General features: G+C 41.7%; 2 protein-coding genes across 3 annotated transcripts in view; one reads left to right on the forward strand and one right to left on the reverse strand.

Annotated features, from left to right (window-relative positions):
• Positions 1-152, reverse strand: part of FOCAD (focadhesin) — a 94,315-nt gene extending 94,163 nt beyond the window's left edge. For both annotated transcript variants that reach the window (XM_085326213.1, XM_085326212.1), the window contains exon 1: positions 59-152. The gene's annotated coding sequence lies outside the window, so the exon portion shown is untranslated. The remainder of the gene's footprint in view (positions 1-58) is intronic.
• A 5,423-nt stretch (positions 153-5,575) lies between these two features.
• MLLT3 (MLLT3 super elongation complex subunit) overlaps positions 5,576-17,191 on the forward strand; it is a 153,723-nt gene continuing 142,107 nt past the window's right edge. The window contains exons 1-2 of the mRNA XM_085326246.1: positions 5,576-5,726; positions 9,033-9,109. Of these exons, the coding sequence (XP_085182372.1) occupies positions 5,576-5,726; positions 9,033-9,109 (228 nt within the window). The remainder of the gene's footprint in view (positions 5,727-9,032; positions 9,110-17,191) is intronic.

A 17,191-nucleotide genomic window follows, 5' to 3' on the forward strand; every position in this document is an offset into this window, starting at 1 on the left:
GGAGCGGCGCCGCGCGCGCGGCCTCCCTCTCCCTCTCCCTCTCCCCCGCCGACCTCACCTCATCGCGCGCCACAGCGGCGGCGCCTCCCGCCGCTCGGCAGCGTCAGTTCCTTCCCCCGGCGGGAAGCCGGCGGTGAGTCAGCGCGAGATTTGCCCCCCCCCCGGTCAGGGCGCCTGCGCGGCGGCTGGCGCATGCGCGCGGGCGCCGCAGGCGACGCGGTGGTGTGGCGGCAGCGGGCGGCGCGGGCGCTGTGTCTCCCGCCGTGGGGCGGCGGCGGTGGCTGGGGCGCTCCGCTGCCCACCCCGCGCTTCGGCCGCCGCCCTGGCCGCGCCCCGGCTGGGCGCTGGACGCTGGACGCTGGGCGGGCGTCTCGGGGCTGCTCACCGCGGGCGCCGAGGGCTGGCCCCGCTGGCGGTCGCCTGAAGCCGGCTTCCCGAGGGCACGGCCGTGTCGAGGTGGCGGCAGCCGTCCGTGCCGTCAGGGCGCCGTCTCGGCGGCCCGGCCGGCCGCGGGGACGGCCTGAGCGCGGCGTGCGGGCGGTGTGGCTTTGCTCCGACCCCGCCGGGGCTGCTCGCTACGGGGAGGTGGGATGAGTCGCGTCCACGAAGTTCGGCTTGTGTTCCCGGTGTTGACATAGTTCGGTACTTGGATCCAGGCTCTTGCTCAGGGGGTTGGGACATGAATTAGCCTTTAAGTACTAAGCCTCCTTCAGACTTTTCCTTAATTCCAAACTTAAATTTAGACCTAAATCTGGAGACAGAAGCAGTATGAGTTGTGTTGAAAAGGATAAGAGGATAGCATTTTCCCTACATACAGAAAAGCAGACTTGTATAGCAAAATTACTGCAGAGTGACTCTCTTAAATCTTGTTATTTTGAGAGGGACAATGATCAGCATGTTCCAGGGACAGGCTTATCCATTTGCAGTCAGGAAGAGACATGAAGAATAAATGTTTTCGTGCTTGCTGCATGTTGTGCAGTTCTTTCGTTTCTAGATCCTTCAGGCCATGACAGGAGAATAGGTTAGTTCAAGCTCAGCTTCGGTGCAATTTGGCAACTCCTTGTGTTGCCAACATGTTGGAAAGACTGCAGAGCTCATATTTAGGACTAGGAACTTTAAGAAGAGGTTATATTCTCGATTAGAATTCTTATTTTAACGCAAACCAACACTTACGCACTTTTATTCCTGAACATTGACGCAATAGGTAACCTTTACAAGACATTAGTAACATCAAAATGACACTAAACTATCTTAAGAAAAGGCAAAAATCATGAATACTTTTAGAGAAATTTGTTTGAGAAGGGCTAGATTGCTCAGTATTATTACTCAAGGATGAATTTGAGCAGAAGGTAGTGAAATAATGACAAATTTGAAACAAAAATAAATTAAGTACACCTGTATAGGTCTTTCTACAGTTTTTCAGTTTTTAAAGACCAAGAAATTACTGAGTATCTTAATGTATTGGGATCAAGTTCACCAGCAAAAGCCAAATGTGGTTTATGGGATCCAAAAGGACCTGCTTCTCCTTCCATTGAGTTTGTGGCCAAGCCTACAATGACAATTCAGGAACCAGAAAAAGCCCAAATATGGTCCAGAGAGTAAAACTATCCTCTTGAACTGCCTGCATGTCTTTATGAAAAGTGAAGAGCAGCCAGCTTACTCAGATCATGTAGGCTTTCCCTCATGTTTTCTCAACAGGACTTCACATGCAGCACCTGAATTGTTGAGGGTGGAGCAGTTTGCACATACAGGTATCCACGGGGTGCCTTTGCACTCAGCACAGTGTTTGTAGGATGACCCCTAGTTAGCTTTCTGATACATCTACAATATRCCAAGATCTGCTAAGAGAACATGGAAACGTTTTCATACAGGGGTAGTTAAGCGTAGCTGTAGGTGACCTCAGGCAATGGCATGAATCAGAAAGCAGCATTCAGCCTCCTCACCCGTTCCATCCTTTCTTCCTTTTCTATCCATGCAGACAACTCATGCTTGGCGTCAGGATCAGRTGTATCACAACCATTCCACTGATTCGTTAGCACTCGTGCCATTGCATTCATGCCTGGAAAGGACCTCTGGAGATCATTTTGTCCAACCCCTCTGCTCAGACAGCATCACCTGTAGCATATTTCCAACGGTTGTGTCCAGACAGCTTTTGAATATCTCCAAGGATGGAGACTTCACAACCTTCTGGGTAATTTGTTCCAGTGCTCTGATTTTTCTTATGTTCAGACAGAACTTTCTGTGTTTCAGTTTGTTCCCGTTATCTCTTATCCTATTACTGGGCACCACTGGGAAGACTGTGACCCCATCCTCTTTACGCTGTCCTTTCAGATATTTATATGCATTGGTAAGATCCTCCGTCAGTCTTCTCTTTCTGAAGGCTGAACAGTCCCACTCTCTCAGACTTTCCTTATATGACAGAAGCTCCAGTCCTTTAATCATCTTAGTAGCCCTCCGCTGGACTTGCTGTAGTAGCTCCAGCAGCCTCGTGAGAGTTGCGTAGAGAGGCAGGATTTCCTCCTTTGACTTGCTGGCAATGTGCTGCCTAATGCCACTCGGGATACCATTGGCCATTTTGGCACCAAGGGGCATTGCTGGCTCATAGTCAGCCTGCAGTCCACCTGGACCCCGAGAGCCTTCTCCGCAGAGCTGCTTTCCATCAGGTCAGCCCCCAGCCTGTACTGGTGCCTAGGGTTATTCCTCCCTAGGTGCAGGACCTTGCACTTGTTTTTGTTGAACTTCATAAGGTTCCTCTCTGCCCAATTTTCCARCCTGTCCAGGTCTCTCTGAATGGCAGCACAGTCTTCTGGGATAAGTCACTCCTCCCAGTTTTGTATCATCAGCAAACTTGCTGATGCCCCTTACTCCAGGTCATTAATGAAGAACATTGATGAAGAACATTGAACAAAACTGGCCCCAGCACTGAGGCCTGGGGAACACYCTGAGCTACAGGCCTCCAACTAGACTTTGCGCCACTGATCACAACCCTCTGAGCTCTGCCATTCAGCTAGTTCTCAAATCAGCCAGTGGTAGGGTGAGAGGCAACGGGCACAAATTGGAACACGTGAAGTTCCATCTAAACATAAGGAAAAGCTTTTTTCCTGTGAGGGTGACTAAGCAGTTGCATGGGTTACCCAGAGAGGTTGTGGAGTGTCTGTTCCTGGAGATACTGAAAACCAGACTAAACACGGTTCTGGACAATGTGCTGTAGGTGACCCTGCTTGAGGAGGGGGGTTGGACAAGATGGTCTCTTCAGGTCCCTTCCAACCTCAGCTATTCCATGATTCTGTGATTTGCATCCTATCCTGAGATTCCAAGCACTTTGGGTTCCCTGTTACCTGGATGAAGTTGAGGAGACTTTGCTGTTCAGAGGGAACAATTATTTCTTTGGTTAAAAGAAGCCCTACCTACTGTTAGGAAGCTCGACAGTGGGAGTGCTCTGCGAAGGTAGGTGAGCCAGAAGCTGGAAGTAATGCCTAGACAGTGCTGTCATCAAGAGGGTGCAGTCCCACAGCACCTGAGCAAGAAGAACCAAGCTGACCCATGACAGTAGCTGAAGTCAGCCACAGCCCAGCGATTGCTGGGCAGCAGCCCTAAGTAACAGGTCATGTCTGGGACCAACCCGGAGAGTTGAGTCCACAGGGTCTGGACTAGCAAAGTATGAATCCTTATGGCTAGGCACAGGCACGGGTGTTCTGTTGGTAAGGAAAGGCCTAGGGTGAGGGACTGAGCTTAAATACAGCTCCCAAGTGAAGTGGGAAGGGCCCAGCCTAGGACCTTCCTCACACAGCTCTTTTCCAGCAATCTGATCCGTCCCAGGTCCATAGCTGCGCTGTGTCAGAAGTGGCCTTGGGTGCAGGTGGCCAAATCCCAAGGAAAGGGGTGCTGACACATTCTGTGGGGACATATAGTAAAATTTTCTATGTTCTTGTTATTTATTCTGAGATTTGATTGCATCCATTTACCTGACTGAGCAATCTYCTGTAATATATGCATTGCTGAGTTGTTAAATCTTGTTAATCTGTTCTGAACACTGAAAATGGAGATTGCAAGCAGATTTGAATTTGTGAGGCACAACTATGGCTAAAATAGTGAGATCCCAGGAGGGTTTTAATATTCTGTAAGTTTTCTCACTTGGAATATTTTCTTCCTTCATTTTGAAGTCCAGTATTTTTGAAAAATCCTTATTTGCCTTCTGCATTTATATCTATAAAACTTCTATCAGCTTTGGGAGCCCAGACCAGATCATGTGAAGAATTTGGCTCCAAAGCAATACATTTGTCATCTTATAGGTCATATTTCCTAATAGTGGATTCCTTTTTGAACTGATCTTGTACAAGTTATTTTGATAGGCATATTCTCTTAATTCTTGTATGAGTATTATTTTCAATAAATGTCTTTTAGTAGTTCATCAGACTTGCTGATTAATATTTACATAAAGCTGCCAAGCAGATGCTGAGCTGCTGTGAACAGAAGTTCTTTACTGAAAACAGTGGAACATGTGCTCCTGTATCTTTCTCTATGATCTAAGATAAGCTTTTGTATATCATGTCTTGAAAATCATTTCTGTGATCTGGTCTGTGACTCTTTCCTTGCATTTTCTGTTTATATTCAGTCTCTGCTATATGTGGGATCAAAGGCACAGTTATGATTCAGAACTAAGATGAGGAACTAATATTTAAAGTTAAAATTTGGAGCACTTTTCAAATACTGGTTCCAATATTGTTATTCCATTTCACAAGCAGGAAGCTCAAGGAATGGAAAGAGATATATTTGCCATAGTATCACAATACAAGTACAATGAAACTGAGAGAAAGTAAGAAATTTGGGATAATTCCAAGTATTTCTTATCCTGCTTGTGTACAGAGGGTTACACTAGATCCCTTTGGTTAAAGGAAGCCTTACCTACTGTTAGTGAGCCCTGTCAGTGGGAGTGCTCTGCAGGTGAAGATTCCTCTTTGTATCCCTTCATGTCTATGATTTTATGATGAGCAGCATTTTCCTTCTGGGCTGTTTGCAGCAAGGAACATTGTAGAAACATGTGTATTTTTCACCAGGACATAGTTTGCACACTCCAACATAATTTTCTCTGAAATTCACATTCAAAAATTAAGAATTAGCTTAGCCCCAATGAGTAATTTTGCTCAGTGCTGCCATACTTGCATCTGTCCTAAGAGTCCTCCAAGAATCATTAAAGCTTTTGTCTTCATCTCATCAAAAATATCTGTGCTTTTCTTCTTACGAGTAAAATGCATAGTATAATAACTGTTTAAATCTATACTTTGTTATCCTAACATGTCACTGATGGCATATCCAAAGTACCCTGAGGATGAAGCTGAAAGACTTGGGGGGCGGGGACAGGTAGTATCTCCTTGGTCCTACCAGTGAGGAAAAGAGCTTTGGGAGGAGCGAATGGATCCTARTGTCAACAACAGGAATCTGGCTTTTGTGACCATGGGAGCCTCTTTAAGGTTTAGGGACTGCTGGGGAGAGAAGACATCCACTTGACTAAGCAGGGGAAAAAAAGAAGCTTTGCCAACAGGCTGGCCAACCTGTAAACAGAGCTCAATCAGGAATGGCGGGGAGGGAGGGAAATGACCCATGGCCAAGTGAAGATGTGCCAGATCATACTGGCAAACAGAAGGTACAGGGTGATGTGCACAAGAAGGCCCTTAAAAGTGACAAAACAGGACAGCAGGGAACCCACTGCAAGCATATGCACCCAGGTAAGGAAATGCCAAGAGGATAGCCTGATGAGGAGGGCTCTCATACTGCTTCTAGGAAATAAGCACAAATAGGCACCCATCTGACATTTTTAAACASTAATGCACACAGCATGGGGAACAAACAAGGAATTAAGAGGTCTGCATGTGACTGCAGGAGTATGATCTCATTGGGATCAGGAAGATATGGTAGGATAAGTCATATGACCAGAATGGATGCACCGAGGCTTTTTAGGAAGGACAAATCAGGACAGTGAAGAATGGGAGCTGCCCTTTCTATGACAGAGCAGTGGGAATGCCTGGAGCTCTGCATGGGGGCAATGAGAGGCCAGGTGAGGGCTTGTGAGTCAGGATTAGCAGGCAGACCAACATGAGTGATATTGTGGTGGATATCTGCTGCAGACTAATGTTCAGAGTGGATGAGACCTTCTTCAGACAACTGGAAGAAGCCTTACATTCACAGGCACTGGTCCTTACGAGAGGGTTGAACCATCCTGGTATCTGCTGAAGAGGCAACACAGGAGTGCACAAGCAAACCAAGAGAGTTTGGTTTTATTCTCAAGGAAGTCAATAACAAAATGTTTGCAGGCTTTATTAAAGATTTGTACTTTCCTACAACACTGTAAATATATCCAGTACAGTAAATTTCTATGCAAGGCAGTAACTCAAACAGAAGAACAAACCAGAGATCCTCAATTATATTCTCAGAGAACATTTGTCAGATCAAGCTTTTAGAAAAAAACATTTAATGTCTTTCCAGAAAGTGGAAGTGTACTTGAAAGCAAGAGCTTTCATACTGTGCTTTTTCAATAATAGAATTGGAATCTCACTGGATTCCAAAACACAGGATGATCAAAGTTACAAAATAACATCTTTTCTGCATAGTCATTCCTTCTATGTGGCTATTAATATTTGGACATAAGAATCTGAATGTGAGATTCAAGTTGGAAAAGTAACTTTCAAAAAGATTTTACACTGCAAAGTGCATAACTTCTGCAAACGCTTGATACCACCTCCCTCTTTATTAATACCTTCTCAGAGTCTGAAGTCTACTAAAACTGTTATGTTAAAACCACTTTTCTTATTGTAGCAGCATCTTGATCAGATTTTTTAAAATCTGATTTCAGGTTTAAAGATTGCAAGCTCCAGCAAATCTGGCTTTGAGATTTGGATGTGAATGGCTTCGTAACAACAAAATGTGTTCTTCTACTAACAATGCAGTACAGCAAGACCTAAGAAGAGTTTGAGGGATGTAGTAATGGATGTGATTTGGATTAAGTTTAATGCCTCAATTCTTTGTTTCAAATCGTAGAAAGCGTCTTTTATCAAAAAAAAATTGGTTTTTGCCACATCACATTTCAGACTACATGGAATTAAAATTACTCCACTTTCTGATGCACTTGCCTAAAAGTCTGGTAGTCACCTGTCAGCCTCTATTTCTTGGACGGCTCATCTCAGACCAATATACCTACACAACTGTACTAATTGCAAAATATGCAGATATATCAGAGAGGAGGACAGTATTGTGTCTGTCAGCACAGACATTTCAATTTTCAGAATCATACTCTGAGATTCTTTTCCAAAAGCAGAACAGCCTAGTTGGTTTCTGTGACCAACAGTGAAGTAGTACTTGCATAATAGGAGAAAAAGCCTTATTTACAAAATACACAACTAATGGCTTTTGTTCCTATGTGTTTGAAAAGCTCTTCAAATTTGGTAAGTTTTACTTGGAATTCTTGTGATGAAGACAAGACACTGGGTCAGGTTGTATTCAAAGGCAGACACAGGATTCATGCAGACTTCCTGGTTGCTACGCAGAGCCAATACGTCTCTGCTTCCCTGCATGCAGCATCAGGAAATCATAGTGAAGATGAGAATGTGGATGATGCTTATGGGGGAAACATAATCAGGGATCAATGACAGGGGTTAAGGTCATGTTAATTCTCCCAGTTAATTCATGCTTTCTGACAGAATCTGATAGCCTTCTATGATGGCATGACTGGCTGGGTAGATGASGGAAGAGCAGTGGACATTGTGTACCTTGACGTCAGCAAGGCTTTTGACACTGCCTCCCAGAACATCCTCCTGGAGAAGCTCTGGAAGTGTGGGTTAGATGAGTGGACAGTGAGGTTGACCATAAGCCAGCAATGTGCCCTTGTGGCCAGGAAGGCCAATGATATCCTGGGGAGCATTAGGAAGAGTGTTGCCAGCAGGTGGAGGGAGGTGATCCTGCCCCTCTCCTTAGCCCTGGGGAGGCCTCATCTTGAGTACTGTGTCCAGTTCTGGGGTCCCCAGTMCAAGAGAGACATGGAGCTACTGGAGAGAGTCCAGCGTAGGGCTACAAAGATGATCCGAGGGCTGGAGCACCTGCCCTGTGAGGAACGGCTGCAAGAGCTGGGCCTGTTTAGCCTGGGGAAGAGAAGACTGAGGGGGGATCTTGTCAATGTGTACAAGTACCTGAAGGGAGGGTGTCAAGKGGACAGGGGCAAACTCTTTTCAGTTGTCGCATGTGACAGGGCAAGAGGCAATGGGCAGAAATTGAAGCCCAGGAAGCACAGCGTGAACGTGAGGGGGAATTTCTTCTCTGTGAGAGTGACAGGGCACTGGTACATGTTGCCCAGAGAGGCTGTGGAGTCTCCTTCTCTGGAGATCTTCAAGGCCCACCTGGATGCAACCCTGTCTAACATGTTCTAGGTGACCCTGCTTGAGCRKGGAGATTGGACTAGATGATCTCCAGAGGTCCCTTCCAACCTTACTGATTCTATGATTCTACGATTTTGTCCTTCTCCCACCCCCTCCCAGTCAATTAGACTGTTTTCTTTTCTTAAATAGACTTCAGTTAATGCCATAATTCTGCAAGAAATCTGCTCAGGAGTAATTTGAAATAGATGAGGAGCATTCCAGTCGTTGACAATGAGGTTAGTAAGACTACTCGTTTGTTTGAAGTTACTCTGTGTGCRTATGCAGCGTAAGATTTTAACATTAATGTTTCCGTTCAAGTCCTTTGAGTTTCACCTGATCCATCATTGCAAAGGTTTAAACTAAGATCTTGTGCAAGCCTTTCTAGTCCAGTTCTGCAATTATTCATACTTTCTTTCACAGAAGCAGTGCTACTGACATAAAAGTTTGAGTCYGAGGGGAGACTACTGACGAGAGTGAATTTACTGTTGAAAAAGTATTTAGGGAAGCCTACTAACTTTTCTTATTCTTTAAGGTGCTTATGCATTTCTGTATTTAGCTTGGTTATTTATTTTTATCTTTTTCTTGTCTTTGCATTTTATTCTTTTTCCTTTTGCTGCTATTTTTCAGGAATATCCAGGAAGAATTCTTCGGGAATTCTTTGGAACAGTATTTCCAATGATTTGAATTTGCTGCTGCTCCCTGATGTAATGGATACTTTGCTCCATTTGATACTGGAAGCCTCAAAATTTTCATTCATAGGTAATTCAGTCACTTTGTTGAGAGGTTTACAGTGCTATCACTACCATCAATTATAACAGTTTTAAGTATTTCTTAGGCCCAACCCTACCACCTTTTGTTGGCCCTACAGAATGTCTGTAAAACCCATTCCTGCTGAATGGAGACTTTAAAGAAGCAGATTCTGGGGTTTGACCCCCACACATATAGATCTGAATCCTGAAAGGAGATTATTTACCCYGAAGGATTCCAGTGCTTTCTCCCAGACCTCCTGGCCTCCATTCTCCTTAGAAGCAGTTCTCAGTTTTATCCTGGTCTCTCTTTCAAGGACTTCCACTCTGAAGGGCATGCAAGTACAGAACAGTGATGAATGATGCCCTAAGAAGCCATTACTCTCTTTGGCTCTAGCTCTTAYTCTCTGTATGTGTTTTTATACATATRTTTGTGTATATATATGTATGTATATGTATATTTGTAGTTTGGGGCTCATAAAATTGATAAAATACTAGTCCTGGTCAGTTTGAAATCTGCTGCATGGGAAACATTTAAAAAATAGGCCATGGGACATTGAAAGATTACAGAAATTGCAGCAGATCAGGACATCATGCTTTTTGAATTTGTATCCTGTCAGCTGGAAAGTTTTATTTGAAGTCATAAATGCATGGAAAAGTATCTGGAATTAATGTCATGTGGTATGGAAAGTTTTTTGATTCATTGTGCATTCAGGGATGCCTATCATTAGGAGGAGTGTAAACTGAGTGCAGCTGCTCGGCTATCAAAATCTATTCAATTCGGTAGACCACACAGAGCTTATATGGAAGGATATCTGAAATCTCCAGGACAGGGAAGAGTATATAGGCTGCAGCTCCGCAGGTTTCCCGCAGCCCAACAGTTGGCAAAGTATTTCCACTCCAGCTTCTTCTGCTTTGCTCCTTTCTGCACCTTTATAAAAATTATCTCCAGCTTTCTTATAATGCTATGACTACTAGCTGGCTCCCAAACATCCATATGTCAAGCAGTCTTGTTTACAACTTTCCCGTGTGTAAATGCAGCTGTTTTACATTCAGATGATTTCTATTTAGATTTCTGAAATAYGTATATCTAGCTTCTAGGCTAGAATTCCGCAAACACGATAATATACTTCTGCAACTTTTCAAGGTTCTTTCAAATCCCACATTTGTCAAAAAATTTATTAATTGTCCAGCTAGCTGTGAATTTCAGTCTCACTGCTCTCCCTTGATACTTTTGATTACACATTTTTGGGGGTTTCTTCAACTTTTCCAGTTTTTCAGGGCCAGGCTTTGTCCTTCGTGTGTTTAATCACTTGCTTCACTGCATATCTTTTTTTGTTTTCCTTGAACAAATCATTTAATCTTTCTTTGTTTCAATTGCCCACCTATCAAGTGGGAATAAAAGTACTTTCTGAGTCACAGTGGTGATGCAAAGGTGAGTTCACTAAGGATGAGGACAACTGAGATGTGTGAGTACTGATAAATAATTCTATATTTTTCCCTATGAGTTTCTTACCGAGGAAATGCTAAGCCATTATAACTTCACACACACTTGCTATTGATACTGAGAATCAGAAAGGTCTGGCCAGTTTGTGGTTCTTTTAGCAGATAGGGAAGCCCCAGCAGTGTGAAGGCAGGATACTTATCCTTGCCAATATTCCTGTAACCAAGTTCTAGAAAGAGACAAGTAGCCAGTGTGGTGATCACACACAGTGGTGGTCTTATGCATAAACTCCTTTCCTGGACTATGGTCAACTTACATAAATTATACAACCTCTAAAGACCAGAACCTGGTAAAAGGGAGGACAATCACATAATTCTGTGTTTATTTCCAGCAGAGAGGAGATTTCCTTTTAGGCAAAGAAGTAGGCAGATTCATTTCAGTAAAGTCACTCCTTAATAATTCCTTTGCATGTGTGATCAGAATTTGTCCTGGCTACACTGGTGGAAATCCAAAGCAGGTTCTCTAAACTCAGTCTTTCCAAAAGCTTAAACTGAGTACAGAATTTGACTCTGTGTTTGTTTGTTTAACAAGAATATTTCCTCTTGAGACTACATCATTGTGAGGAAGTCAAAAACTAAATACTTCCTTGTAGATCTCTCAACAAGACTTTCTACTCTAAACAGGTTTCCTTATGTGTCCCTAGAGACCTTTAAACATTTGTTTGTTAACCTTCTATATTGTAATATTATGCATAGCCAAGACTCCCTTTTGCATTCATCTTTTGTCATTACTACCTCTCTCTGAGGTAGCTGGTGGTGACTCATAAACTATTTTATATTGTTTTCTGAAATGTGCGGCCATTGCTCTTGAGGACATTTTTCCATTGACTAGTAGTTTAATATGTTACCAACTAAAGTGCTCATTTTCTGTTTGATTTGTGATTAAAAGTGAACAAGCCAATAAAAGCTCAAAACAGGCCTGCAGTTGGCCCAGGCTGCTTGGCTTTTGCTCTGCCTATATAGCTTATTAAAAAGGGAGCCAATCCAGTGAGACTATTTGTCATCAGTTCCTGGCAGCCACAGTGGCAGTATAAAGCAGTTCTTATTTATTCCTTGTTGTGTGTGTAAGATCAGCTGAAAGTTCATTTTAAGTTTTGGCTCTGTTTCAGAGCAGCATCTTAATATTGTAATCAAAGTATCTGTCTTGCAACAGGATTCAGCTATGATTTTATATCTTGTCTGCATAAGTAAATTAAAAGATCTCAAATAAAGCAATATTCAGAGTGACAATCTAAATTTAAATGTCACTGTGGTTTCCTATATTACCAGCAATAACAGCAGTTGCACTAGTTGCTTATTTTAAACATTTAAAATCCAGAAGTGACATGAAAGTCAGTCCATATATTTGGGTCATAAAATTTCAACTTGGAAAAGTTGATTTTAAGCAGCTGTGTTTGAAAAAACAAAGGCAATTTAATGTTTCCAAGGGACTTGGGAAAAAATCTCACTTTTATTTGACAAAAGATATATCTGCTTTGTATAAGAGGATAGTACAGAAAGCCCCAGGCAGTCTTCCTTTCAACCTCATACGGAATCAACAACAGTACCACCATGATACATGTCTCTTAGGTAAGGTGCAGTGCTGCACTAGCACAGCTATACTGCTTCCAGAGTAGCTCYGCTGTGAGCAGAAGTATTGACTCATGTTCCTTCTAGCTCAGGGGTCTCTCCATCACACTTCATAGCATGATGTACATACGTCCAAAAACTTCAGAGTACCAAAATGTCCATTCTTTCCTGTAGAATYTACTGTTATTAGATGAATATGGAAAATGAATCCATGTCAGCAAGTGCACCCATTTAAGAGATTCCCAAGAAGATAATTGCCTCAATGGTATCTGTTAAATATAAATGTATTTTCCAGTTACTGCYTGATAACCTTATTTCATTTTCAACCATAGCAAAAGCTAGAGCGATCCAAGAAAACTCACCTCCTTTCAGTGGAAGACTCTTTCTTTTAGGGGTGGAAATTTAAGATACAACAGCCATGATCATAAAGCGTAGGGGATGCYCTTGTTTCTTGGTCACCTTCTCTCATGTTAAACAGGTTTGGATACCACCAGCTATACTGGAGCTGCTGTTAAAAACCTAATAATTTCTCTACTTGCCTATGTTGTTACCAAAATTTCTCTCATTTTTTTTTGAAGCGACTTCAGTATAAAAGCTGCTCTACTCATTTATGCTCTCATTCTAGTAAAACAAAAAGGCCAAAGACATTGTAAAATAGCAAGACATGACTACCACTAAAGACATTGTAGATTTATGGTTTTCAGGAAAAATGCCATAAGATTCAGAAGGGATTCTAGTTTCTTGACTTGGGCACAAAAGCTAGCAGCAGCACAGAAACACAGACTTTTTAGAGACAAAAGACAGTTCTTTTGCACATCTGATTCATCCTGGTTTGCAGCACATAGATCTGATCTGCCCCAGGCCTAAAATAACATTTCTTTCCTCAGAAAACATGTCAGGAAGAAAGAAAAAAATCAAATATCATCTTTACAGCCTTCTGAGAAAACCAGGACAAATAAATAAACCTATGTACAAGTATATCTCATCTAAAAATAAGTCATCATGGCTCTTACCTTGTGTGATAGTGGTCATCTTTGCAGAACTATAGAATGGGAAATTCTAGGTCCAATCCTACCGTGGATTTGGGGAAATGGATGAACATTCAGGATCTGACCCACTGTGACTTCTCACTTTTGTCATTATGCTGAAAGGGTTATCAATCTGAACAGATACAAAATTTATAATTATATTAAGTAGTAATGATTTTCAGAAGGAATTTGGGAAGATTAATTCAAATCTTTACAAAAGAAGAGAAGCCTGAGGGAGATGGACAAGAAATAGAAATACACCAACTTAAAATAAGGGTGTTCTTTTTTCATTTGATTGCTTTGTTTGACTGCCTTGTTCTTACTAAGGCAGAAGACAAATCAAATTATAATGTGGTTCATATACAGATTTTTTTCAAAATTTTCCATTGAAATTGTGTTGAAAAAAAAGATATTTTATACTTGTATAATAGCCCCACAATGGAATTTGATTTATTACAAAGAAATATGATGTCCCTAACTTCTACCCTGAGGTAGGAAGCAAATATATATCCCTCATAATGTCAAACTATTAATGCAAGTAAGGAAGGAAACACAGACATTCAAGATCTTGGAAGAGTTGCCCAGAAATGTAGAAAGATCCTATAAAAGCATTTACCTTCTAGCTAACAAGATGTATTGAGAGCATGAGTTCAGACATAATAGGACTTTGAACTGCAAGTATTCCCATATCACTTTTCTTAATAAAATAATTTCTTCATCTGCATATTTTAGGGCAGCAATCTGCAATCCTCAAGTCATTAAGCATACAGAGAAAAAACGCTTAGGGCTGATACTGCAATCACTGAATACAGCTATAATTCCATAGATGTGTATTAGAAAAGAATCTATATCAAAGGCCATTTTATACTTACCACATAGCTGCTGTCATTAACATAAATATGTATAACATATTCACAGTATCTGTGAAAATGAAACAACATATATGAGAGCTCAAATACAAATTGAGATACATAATTGTAAGTGCTCAATTTTACCAATTGTATCTTCTTTATGAGCAAAGTAGTGTTTGCTTATTACTAATTTCTTTAAGTACATTTGATTGTCTGATTTTTTATAAGACAATAATAAATCAAAAATATGCATTGTAATTATTATAAAACTCACTGTGTCTGCCACACTAAGAATGTATTTTGATAGCAGAAAACTATTTTCCATTTCTTCCCTGTAAATTCTCTCCAGAATGGCGCTGAGATTAATGAATAATGCAAAGTTGGGATATAAATGACAGGGCAAGAGAAGAGAAAGAAGAGTGATTAAGTGATAGTTTAAGTAGCATGTCCGATTACTACTGCAATCGCTAGTGCTTGAACGTAATTGTTCAAGTAAGAATCACACTGTATTTCCTAAAGTCTCATTACCGGATAATAACAGGCCACATAGAATTTGAAATTAAAGGTTTACCTATAATGAAAGACAAATTACTATTACCATATATATTACTGTTATTCATTAGGAACATATTATACACTCAGTTCTGCATTAACATGGAAGTACGTGAGGGATTAAATACCAGAAAATCAGTCTTTTGAGAGGAAAAAACCCCTCACTTATTCAAAAGCATTTGAGTCTGGCTTCCATTGAAATCAAAGGGATATAGATGTCTAAATGCTTTTGAAGATCTATCATCAGTGTTTACAAGTTCCCTAAGAGACAGCATTTGAGAAGAGCAGCTCAGCTACAACTAAAGCAGAATCTTTCTAGGAAAATTGTCATCTGGGATCCTGAGCCTGCAAATTGCTTTGTTCAGATGGGCTCTAGCAGCTGGGTTATTGATACATTTAATACCCCATAGTATTAAATGTGGCTGTGGTGCAGCTTTGCTATCCTTAATTATATGAACAATTGTTACTCTAGTAAATTCTCAGTATCTTTATTGAGATGTCTTGAATGCATAAGGTTTTAAAGTTTTCGGAATCAGCTTTGATGGGTTTATTGAATTAAGTGACAACTTGCTGCCCAGCCCAACAAAAGTTTCATCTGAAATACATGAAAGTTTATATCTCCATATTTCAACTTTAAAGCTTGGATATTTATATACTTGAGAGGTTAATGTTAATAAATTACAAGGCAGATTGTAACTTGTGGCATTTTTATAAATTAAATTTACTTCGTCTCTTTGAGCAATTAGTAGGAATTTTATTATTCAGAGCTGAAAGATCATATAACCAGATCTCAGAATTAACGAGAATACGCTCTTATCCTTCTTTTAAAAATATGTGGGAAAATGTATTGTCATTATTGGAAACCAAACTTCATTTTAAACAATGTCTGTAAGAAAAACCAGAGGTCAGAAGTTTTGACTGAATTAGTAAATTCTGCTTGAACACTGAATTATTTTGATAATACACATTCCTTATTCTGAAGTAAAAGGGGAGGAGACGATGAAGAGTCGTGGANGAGCAAAGTAGTGTTTGCTTATTACTAATTTCTTTAAGTACATTTGATTGTCTGATTTTTTATAAGACAATAATAAATCAAAAATATGCATTGTATTCCTTATTCTGAAGTAAAAGGGGAGGAGACGATGAAGAGTCGTGGATATGTAGAGACTTCTGAAGAGGTCAAGTGAGGACATTAACTCAAGGGCTCATTGCGCCATCTCTTGGTGAAATCTGGAATGCCCGGAGAGGGTACTTAAAATTCGCAATTTTACTCTGTTTAATAACGCTTCTCTTAGAAAGGGTTTCTATGTTTACTGTCCACCTGTCAGGTTATACTCATCATCCAAAAATTATAAAAAATACAAGACGAGAATCTAGAAAAGGTCATTTTTCAATGTGGCAAAGATTATTACAGACGAGTGTAGACAAATACATCATTGTCTGAAAACAGTCATGTCACAGATGTTACTACTGTGATTTAGCCATTCACAATAAATCACCTGTAGTCTTCCACTGGCATCTTTCTGTGACACCATTCACTATGTTATCTTCTGTAATACAGAAAGTATATAAAGACCATTGTAGTAGTGACTGTACTGTTCTGAAAGGGTATCAGCGCTATTAATGTTAGATACTGCAGTTAATGACACAAATATCAGTTAAATAACCTCGATTGTCGTGTCTTTGCTGCTATCCATCACCACTTCTAATACTTGTTCAGTTAGTACATTGCCGGCGTATTGTCTTCCATTTGTTTGCCAGGAGGATTTTTGGGGGAGTGTCAGAAACGTTTATTTGTTAAGATACACAGGACAGAGACTTAGGTTTGAGAGTTCCTTCCTTAATGTGTATTTGGTGCCGGGTGTTGTTTTACTCAATTCTCACCGGGGAGCTCTCACAAGGTTGAGAAGTAACAAACATTGATAAAGGTAACAGGTAGTTTCAAGTATGTTTTAATTTTGAAAATATGAAGAGACGTGACCCATCTTAAAGACGTGCTTGAAAATGCTGAAATCTAACCATGAGCAGTACCTGAGGGCTGCATCCCTCAGCCGCAGGGTGGTGGGCTCTTTTGCTGGAGGCAGGTAAACGGAGCGCAGAGAGGCTGTTGCCCTGAACGTATGTGTCAGTATTAGTCTGCTAGGTTGCTGAAATGAGAAGCAAAAGGCAGTACATTTTTTATGCACCTGTGGCTTGTTGACCATGTGCACTTTCAGCAGAGTCTGAGAAAATAATTAACCATTCTGTCTTTTCTCCGTGGCTCCTTCCCCCTCGCTCTCGCCTCCCATCTAGCAGACCACCACCACCAACGCCCCACTGTTCGAACATTCAAACGTAACGGCCGTTCGGCAGCCGTTGCCCGGCCGCGGCTGCTTCCCCGCGGGTGGCACCGGGTGGGGAAGGTGCCGCCTGTTTCCACCTGCGGCTCTCGGCGGCGGGCGGGGCCGAGGCCCGGCCGGCGGCGACGGAGCCCTTTACCGAGCCGAGGGGGGGCGGCCCTGGCACACCGGGGAGGAGAAGTCGCCGCCGCCCCTCAT

This window comes from Rhea americana, unplaced genomic scaffold, assembly GCF_003343005.1.
Source record: "Rhea americana isolate MKP2758 unplaced genomic scaffold, rheAme1 scaffold_129, whole genome shotgun sequence".
In the NCBI taxonomy this organism is placed as follows: domain Eukaryota; kingdom Metazoa; phylum Chordata; class Aves; order Rheiformes; family Rheidae; genus Rhea; species Rhea americana.